Source organism: Symsagittifera roscoffensis, chromosome 6 (genome assembly GCF_963678635.1).
Source record: "Symsagittifera roscoffensis chromosome 6, txSymRosc1.1, whole genome shotgun sequence".
Classification (NCBI taxonomy): domain Eukaryota; kingdom Metazoa; phylum Xenacoelomorpha; order Acoela; family Convolutidae; genus Symsagittifera; species Symsagittifera roscoffensis.
Window position 1 is genome coordinate 48021304 of NC_087067.1, and position 10043 is coordinate 48031346.

Sequence of the window (10043 nt, forward strand, 5' to 3'; positions counted from 1 at the left end):
AATAATCAGCTCTAACCGTGAGGGGGTATTCAAAACAACAATGTTAACTTACTAATATCACAGCATTTAATTTATTTCCACACACGGTGAAAAAGATTACAAAATAATCCACAATGAAACGCGCGCAGAAACATTTGAACTGTCAAAGTCAAGGGAAAAATGCACCAAAAAAAACTTAATTTTATTCTCACTTCCATAAAGTGGCTAAAAAATGACCAATTTTAACCCCCCTTAAAATATGTGTGCCCAAAAAAGAAGGAGTTTTAATCCCTTTGGGGGTTAAAAATGGTCATTGCAAGGGCACACCGAAAAAAGGGGGTTAAATTTGATAACTTTCTCAGCCGTTTTAACCGCTTCATGATTCACGCTCTATGATTCACAGCAACCTATAGCGAAAAAGTTTAGCAAAGAAAAGAGCAAATTTCTGACATCAAAATCACAATCTCGATAAGTTTTGAGAAGTTGTGTAAAAATTGTCGCTAGGTTGAATTGGACCGGTCAAATCTAGATCCAAATCGGTGTTTGATTGGTTTATGTTTGTAATCTTGAAAAAAATTGTGAACCCGTGAGTTATTTGTTTTTTTTTCAATTTTGTCATTTTGATGAACTTTTTTTCCGATTTTGTCTTTTTGATGAATTTGAATTGTGTTTGCGTGTAAATTTGCCAAATTTTTTGCCCCAGCATATTTAATCACATAAAACTTTAATCCAAATTGTCCCAAAGGAACTCGTGTAAAATTTCAACCGTTAAAACTGCAAGAATCACCGGATAAGCTAGTTTATTTTGGTTTTTGTAATTGTGAAGAAAGTCGCGAAAACCTCGAAAAAAATTGGGACCCGCGTCATCCCGGCCGCACTTCCTCGGCACGCTACTGTCAAGAATGTTATTTTGCGCGTAAGTCTTTTTTTTGCCGCTAATGTGCTTTTTTGAAGTTGAAAGATTTGATAAATGTCTTAATTTGGGAAACTTGACCCAATTTTGAGCGTTTTATTAGTATATCAACCAAACATGCATCAGCTCATTACGCTGGTCTGCTCAAGGACTTTTTCGTACGCTTTTTGTTCCTTGACTCGAAACGAGAAAATTCAAACTATTGAAAAAGTTATAAAAAAAACTCATTGTTTCATTGTTTTTGAAATAAAACAAATTTACTGATAATCAAGATTGAAATGTCTTACTACCCTTGAATTATAGTTCAAGAGATTTTGTCATTTTGTTATATACTAGCTTGATGTTGTGCCACTTTGCATTAATATTTATTTTGTTTGGGGTCAGTTAGGTCATTTTAATTTTTTGTCACCGTGGTTTATGCCTTGAAAGATATAAATCGGATGAGCAAAACACAATTATTTCTGAATTTTTTGTTTACTCTGCTACTAATAGATTCGTTTTCGGCTAAAAATGACTCTTCGATTGATGTGAAATCTTCATTAGTTCAAACTATTGTGAACGGCGTTACGCCAGCTGGAAACTTATTCTTCGTCCGCATTCAGGTAAATTTACATTTAGATCCACACGAGTTTTTGAACAAAAATTATTATCGCAGCTTTCAACTTTTTTTATAATGCTGGTGGCAGATCATAATTTTTGACGCATTAATCATTCAGAGATTAAAACCAGAACGTTGAAAAAAGTCTGACGATGGCTCGTTTTCGGGTTGAGGTGCTTGACTCTTGATTCGACAATAATGTTCCAAGGAAATACAATTTTTGACGCAAATTAGGACAATCGAACAAAAGCTTGCGTCAAGCAAAGTGAAAACATGGGTTGATCAGGATTGAGTCATGAATCGAACAGGATCGATATAATAGAATAGGCTCAAATCATAGGCAAACAGAGACGAAACAAGAGTCAAACCGAGTGTAGATTCACGGGCCGAATGAGCTTGAACCTTTGATTGAGCGGGGATAAAAAAAATCGAAAATGATTGAATCACAAATTGCGCAGAGTCCAATCAAACTATGGGCTGAACAAGATACTAAAAATTTTTTTTTGGAATTTTTGCCTTCAAGACTAAAAACAGAAGCAAATTGCTAAAACAGAAGCATATTTAATCAATTTGAAGGCCAAAAAATAGCAAAAGAGATTTCAAACAATGTTTTTGTTAAAAAAACAGAAAAGTAATTTTTTAAAGTTGTTATATAAAGACCGAGTGTATGTGAAATCTTCATTAGTTCAAACTATTGTGAACGGCGTTACGCCAGCTGGAAACTTATTCTTCGTCCGCATTCAGGTAAATTTACATTTAGATCCACACGAGTTTTTGAACTAAAATTATTATCGCAGCTATCAAATTTTTTTATAATGCTGGTGGCAGATCATAATTTTTGACGCATTAATCATTCAGAGATTAAAACCAGAACGTTGAAAAAAGTCTGACGATGGCTCGTTTTTGGGTTGAGGTGCTTGACTCTTGATTCGACAATAATGTTCCAAGCAAATACAATTTTTGACGCAAATTAGGATAATCGAACAAAAGCTTGCGTCAAGCAAAGTGAAAACATGGGTTGATCAGGATTGAGTCATGAATCGAACAGGATCGATATAATAGAATAGGCTCAAATCATAGGCAAACAGAGACGAAACAAGAGACAAACCGAGTGTAGATTCACGGGCCGAATGAGCTTGAACCTTTGATTCAGCGGGGATAAAAAAATCGAAAATGATTGAATCACAAATTGCGCAGAGTCCAATCAAACTATGGACTGAACAAGATACTAAAAAATTTTTTTTGGAATTTTTGCCTTCAAGACTGAAAACAGAAGCAAATTGCTAATACAGAAGCATATTTAATCAATTTGAAGGTCAAAAAATAGCAAAAGAGTTTTCAAACAATGTTTTTGTTAAAAAAAACTAGAAAAGTAATTTTTTAAAGTTGTTATAAGAAGTCCGAGTGTATTTGACGTTTGAGTACAGATTTTGTTTGATCTCATAACTAATTTTGAAATTTTGTCAGTAACAAATTTTTAGGTAAAGTAAATCAACAATAATGAGGCGGGCTGTCCGTAAAATCAAAATCAACCGGCACTTTTTAGCTAAACTTTATTCGGAAAAACTGAATATAATGCCAAAATAGTATCCAGCGCTGACATATAAGTACTGAATGAAAAGTGGTTTACACAAATCAGAAATTATGCCTTATAACTACTGAACGAAAACCGTTTTAACCGCTTCATGATTCACGCTCTATGATTCACAGCAACCTATAGCGAAAAAGTTTAGCAAAGAAAATAGCAAATTTCTGACAATCTCGATAAGGTTTGAGAAGTTGTGTAAAAATTGTCGCTAGGTTGCATTGGACCGGTCAAATCTAGATCCAAATCGGTGTTTGGTTGTTTTATGTTTGTAATCTTGAAAAAAATTGTGAATCCGTGAGTTATTTGTTTTTTTTTCGATTTTGTCATTTTGATGACCTTTTTTTCCGATTTTGTCTTTCTGATGAATTTGAATTGTGTTTGCGTGGAAATTTGCCAAATTTTTTGGCCCAGCATATTTAATCACATAAAATTTTAATCCAAATTGTCCCAAAGGAACTCGTGTAAAAATTCAACCGTTAAAACTGCAAGAATCACCGGATAAGCCTGTTTATTTTGGTTTTTGTAATTGTGAAGAAATTCGCAAAAACCTCGAAAAAAAATTGGGATCCGCGTCATCCCGGCCGCACTTCCTCGGCACGCTACTGTCAAGAATGTTATTTTGCGCGTAAGTCTTTTTTTTGCCGCTAATGTGCTTTTTTGAAGTTGAAAGATTTGATAAATGTCTTAATTTGGGAAACTTGACCCAATTTTGAGCGTTTTATTAGTATATCAACCAATCATGCATCAGCTCATTACGCTGGTCTGCTCAAGGACTTTTTCGTACGCTTTTTGTTCCTTGACTCGAAACGAGAAAATTCAAACTATTGAAAAAGTTATTAAAAAAACTCATTGTTTCATTGTTTTTGAAATAAAACAAATTTACTGATAATCAAGATTGAAATGTCTTACTACCCTTGAATTATAGTTCAAGAGATTTTGTCATTTTGTTATATACTAGCTTGATGTTGTGCCACTTTGCATTAATATTTATTTTCTTTGGGGTCAGTTAGGTCATTTTAATTTTTTGTCACCGTGGTTTATGCCTTGAAAGATATAAATCGGATGAGCGAAACACAATTATTTCTGAACTTTTTGTTTACTCTGCTACTAATAGATTCGTTTTTGGCTAAAAATGACTCTTCGATTGATGTGAAATCTTCATTAGTTCAAACTATTGTGAACGGCGTTACGCCAGCTGGAAACTTATTCTTCGTCCGCATTCAGGTAAATTTACATTTAGATCCACACGAGTTTTTGAACAAAAATTATTATCGCAGCTTTCAAATTTTTTTATAATGCTGGTGGCAGATCATAATTTTTGACGCATTAATCATTCAGAGATTAAAACCAGAACGTTGAAAAAAGTCTGACGATGGCTCGTTTTCGGGTTGAGGTGCTTGCCTCTTGATTCGACAATAATGTTCCAAGGAAATACAATTTTTGACGCAAATTAGGACAATCGAACAAAAGCTTGCGTCAAGCAAAGTGAAAACATGGATTGATCAGGATTGAGTCATGAATCGAACAGGATCGATATAATAGAATAGGCTCAAATCATAGGCAAACAGAGACGAAACAAGAGTCAAACCGAGTGTAGATTCACGGGCCGAATGAGCTTGAACCTTTGATTGAGCGGGGATTTAAAAAAATCGAAAACGATTGAATCACAAATTGCGCAGAGTCCAATCAAACTATGGGCTGAAGAAGATACTAAAAACTTTTTTTTGGAATTTTTGCCTTCAAGACTGAAAACAGAAGCAAATTGCTAATACAGAAGCATATTTAATCAATTTGAAGGCCAAAAAATAGCAAAAGAGTTTTCAAACAATGTTTTTGTTAAAAAAACCAGAAAAGTAATTTTTTAAAGTGGGTTATAAGAAGTCCGAGTGTATGTGAAATCTTCATTAGTTCAAACTATTGTGAACGGCGTTACGCCAGCTGGAAACTTATTCTTTGTCCGCATTCAGGTAAATTTACATTTAGATCCACACGAGTTTTTGAACTAAAATTATTATCGCAGCTATCAAATTTTTTTATAATGCTGGTGGCAGATCATAATTTTTGACGCATTAATCATTCAGAGATTAAAACCAGAACCTTGAAAAAAGTCTGACGATGGCTCGTTTTCGGGTTGAGGTGCTTGACTCTTGATTCGACAATAATGTTCCAAGCAAATACAATTTTTGACGCAAATTAGGATAATCGAACAAAAGCTTGCGTCAAGCAAAGTGAAAACATGGGTTGATCAGGATTGAGTCATGAATCGAACAGGATCGATATAATAGAATAGGCTCAAATCATAGGCAAACAGAGACGAAACAAGAGTCAAACCGAGTGTAGATTCACGGGCCGAATGAGCTTGAACCTTTGATTGAGCGGGGATAAAAAATCGAAAATGATTGAATCACAAATTGCGCAGAGTCCAATCAAACTATGGTCTGAACAAGATACTAAAAAATTTTTTTTGAAATTTTTGCCTTCAAGACTGAAAACAGAAGCAAATTGCTAATACAGAAGCATATTTAATCAATTTGAAGGTCAAAAAATAGCAAAAGAGTTTTCAAACAATGTTTTTGTTAAAAAAAAACTAGAAAAGTAATTTTTTAAAGTTGTTATAAGAAGTCCGAGTGTATTTGACGTTTGAGTACAGATTTTTTTTGATCTCATAACTAATTTTGAAATTTTGTCAGTAACAAATTTTTAGGTAAAATAAATCAACAATAATGAGGCGGGCTGTCCGTAAAATCAAAATCAACCGGCACTTTTTAGCTAAACTTTATCCGGAAAAATTGAATATAATGCCAAAATAGTATCCAGCGCTGACATATAAGTACTGAATGAAAAGTGGTTTACACAAATCAGAAATTATGCCTTATAACTACTGAACGAAAACCGTTTTAACCGCTTCATGATTCACGCTCTATGATTCACAGCAACCTATAGCGAAAAAGTTTAGCAAAGAAAATAGCAAATTTCTGACAATCTCGATAAGGTTTGAGAAGTTGTGTAAAAATTGTCGCTAGGTTGCATTGGACCGGTCAAATCTAGATCCAAATCGGTGTTTGGTTGTTTTATGTTTGTAATCTTGAAAAAAATTGTGAATCCGTGAGTTATTTGTTTTTTTTTTTCGATTTTGTCATTTTGATGACCTTTTTTTCCGATTTTGTCTTTCTGATGAATTTGAATTGTGTTTGCGTGGAAATTTGCCAAATTTTTTGGCCCAGCATATTTAATCACATAAAATTTTAATCCAAATTGTCCCAAAGGAACTCGTGTAAAAATTCAACCGTTAAAACTGCAAGAATCACCGGATAAGCCTGTTTATTTTGGTTTTTGTAATTGTGAAGAAAGTCGCAAAAACCTCGAAAAAAAATTGGGATCCGCGTCATCCCGGCCGCACTTCCTCGGCACGCTACTGTCAAGAATGTTATTTTGCGCGTAAGTCTTTTTTTTGCCGCTAATGTGCTTTTTTGAAGTTGAAAGATTTGATAAATGTCTTAATTTGGGAAACTTGACCCAATTTTGAGCGTTTTATTAGTATATCAACCAATCATGCATCAGCTCATTACGCTGGTCTGCTCAAGGACTTTTTCGTACGCTTTTTGTTCCTTGACTCGAAACGAGAAAATTCAAACTATTGAAAAAGTTATTAAAAAAACTCATTGTTTCATTGTTTTTGAAATAAAACAAATTTACTGATAATCAAGATTGAAATGTCTTACTACCCTTGAATTATAGTTCAAGAGATTTTGCCATTTTGTTATATACTAGCTTGATGTTGCGCCACTTTGCATTAATATTTATTTTCTTTGGGGTCAGTTAGGTCATTTTAATTTTTTGTCACCGTGGTTTATGCCTTGAAAGATATAAATCGGATGAGCAAAACACAATTATTTCTGAACTTTTTGTTTACTCTGCTACTAATAGATTCGTTTTCGGCTAAAAATGACTCTTCGATTGATGTGAAATCTTCATTAGTTCAAACTATTGTGAACGGCGTTACGCCAGCTGGAAACTTATTCTTCGTCCGCATTCAGGTAAATTTACATTTAGATCCACACGAGTTTTTGAACAAAAATTATTATCGCAGCTTTCAAATTTTTTTATAATGCTGGTGGCAGATCATAATTTTTGACGCATTAATCGTTCAGAGATTAAAACCAGAACGTTGAAAAAAGTCTGACGATGGCTCGTTTTCGGGTTGAGTGCTTGACTCTTGATTCGACAATAATGTTCCAAGGAAATACAATTTTTGACGCAAATTAGGACAATCGAACAAAAGCTTGCGTCAAGCAAAGTGGAAAGATGGGTTGATCAGGATTGAGTCATGAATCGAACAGGATCGATATAATAGAATAGGCTCAAATCATAGGCAAACAGAGGCGAAACAAGAGTCAAACCGAGTGTAGATTCACGGGCCGAATGAGCTTGAACCTTTGATTGAGCGGGGATAAAAAAATCGAAAATGATTGAATCACAAATTGCGCAGAGTCCAATCAAACTATGGGCTGAACAAGATACTAAAAATTTTTTTTGGAATTTTTGCCTTCAAGACTGAAAACAGAAGCAAATTGCTAATACAGAAGCATATTTAATCAATTTGAAGGTCAAAAAATAGCAAAAGAGTTTTCAAACAATGTTTTTGATAAAAAAACTAGAAAAGGAATTTTTTAAAGTTGTTATAAGAAGTCCGAGTGTATTTGACGTTTAAGTACAGATTTTTGATCTCATAACTAATTTTGAAATTTTGTCAGTAACAAATTTTTAGGTAAAATAAATCAACAATAATGAGGCGGGCTGTCCGTAAAATCAAAATCAACCGGCACTTTTTAGCTAAACTTTATCCGGAAAAATTGAATATAAAGCCAAAATAGTATCCAGCGCTGACATTTAAGTACTGAATGAAAAGTGGTTTACACAAATCAGAAATTATGCCTTATAACTACTGAACGAAAGCCGTTTTAACCGCTTCATGATTCACGCTCTATGATTCACAGCAACCTATAGCGAAAAAGTTTAGCAAAGAAAATAGCAAATTTCTGACAATCTCGATAAGGTTTGAGAAGTTGTGTAAAAATTGTCGCTAGGTTGCATTGGACCGGTCAAATCTAGATCCAAATCGGTGTTTGGTTGGTTTATGTTTGTAATCTTGAAAAAAATTGTGAACCCGTGAGTTATTTGTTTTTTTTTCGATTTTGTCATTTTGATGAACTTTTTTTTCCGATTTTGTCTTTCTGATGAATTTGAATTGTGTTTGCGTGGAAATTTGCCAATTTTTTTGCCCCAGCATATTTAATCACATAAAATTTTAATCCAAATTGTCCCAAAGGAACTCGTGTAAAACTTCAACCGTTAAGACTGCAAGAATCACCGGATAAGCCTGTTTATTTTGGTTTTTGTAATTGTGAAGAAAGTCGCGAAAAACCTCGAAAAAAATTGGGACCCGCGTCATCCCGGCCGCACTTCCTCGGCACGCTACTGTCAAGAATGTTATTTTGCGCGTAAGTCTTTTTTTTGCCGCTAATGTGCTTTTTTGAAGTTGAAAGATTTGATAAATGTCTTAATTTGGGAAACTTGACCCAATTTTGAGCGTTTTATTAGTATATCAACCAATCATGCATCAGCTCATTACGCTGGTCTGCTCAAGGACTTTTTCGTACGCTTTTTGTTCCTTGACTCGAAACGAGAAAATTCAAACTATTGAAAAAGTTATTAAAAAAACTCATTGTTTCATTGTTTTTGAAATAAAACAAATTTACTGATAATCAAGATTGAAATGTCTTACTACCCTTGAATTATAGTTCAAGAGATTTTGTCATTTTGTTATATACTAGCTTGATGTTGTGCCACTTTGCATTAATATTTATTTTGTTTGGGGTCAGTTAGGTCATTTTAATTTTTTGTCACCGTGGTTTATGCCTTGAAAGATATAAATCGGATGAGCAAAACACAATTATTTCTGAACTTTTTGTTTACTCTGCTACTAATCGATTCGTTTTCGGCTAAAAATGACTCTTCGATTGATGTGAAATCTTCATTGGTTCAAACTATTGTGAACGGCGTTACGCCAGCTGGAAACTTATTCTTCGTCCGCATTCAGGTAAATTTACATTTAGATCCACACGAGTTTTTGAACAAAAATTATTATCGCAGCTTTCAAATTTTTTTACTAATGCTGGTGGCAGATCATAATTTTTGACGCATTAATCATTCAGAGATTAAAACCAGAACGTTGAAAAAAGTCTGACGATGGCTCGTTTTCGGGTTGAGGTGCTTGACTCTTGATTCGACAATAATGTTCCAACAAGCAAATACAATTTTTGACGCAAATTAGGACAATCGAACAAAAGCTTGCATCAAGCAAAATGAAAACATGGGTTGATCAGGATTGAGTCATGAATCGAACAGGATCGATATAATAGAATAGGCTCAAATCATAGGCAAACAGAGACGAAACAAGAGTCAAACCGAGTGTAGATTCACGGGCCGAATGAGCTTGAACCTTTGATTGAGCGGGGATAAAAAAATCGAAAATGATTGAATCACAAATTGCGCAGAGTCCAATCAAACTATGGTCTGAACAAGATACTAAAAAAAAACTTTTGGAATTTTTGCCTTCAAGACTAAAAACAGAAGCAAATTGCTAATACAGAAGCATATTTAATCAATTTGAAGGTCAAAAAATAGCAAAAGAGTTTTCAAACAATGTTTTCGTTAAAAAAAAACTAGAAAAGTAATTTTTTAAAGTTGTTAAAAGAAGTCCGAGTGTATTTGACGTTTGAGTACAGATTTTTTTTGATCTCATAACTAATTTTGAAACTTTGTCAGTAACAAATTTTTAGGTAAAATAAATCAACAATAATGAGGCGGGCTGTCCGTAAAATCAAAATCAACCGGCACTTTTTAGCTAAACTTTATCCGGAAAAATTGAATATAAAGCCAAAATAGTATCCAGCGCTGACATA

At 33.9% G+C, this 10043-nt stretch overlaps 1 protein-coding gene across 2 annotated transcripts in view; it reads left to right on the forward strand.

Moving 5' to 3' along the window:
• The first annotated feature begins 8960 nt into the window (after positions 1-8960).
• LOC134848314 (trypsin-like) overlaps positions 8961-10043 on the forward strand; it is a 15538-nt gene continuing 14455 nt past the window's right edge. For both annotated transcript variants that reach the window (XM_063865712.1, XM_063865713.1), the window contains exon 1: positions 8961-9178. In XM_063865712.1, the coding sequence (XP_063721782.1) occupies positions 9017-9178 (162 nt within the window). In that variant the 5' untranslated portion in view covers positions 8961-9016. The remainder of the gene's footprint in view (positions 9179-10043) is intronic.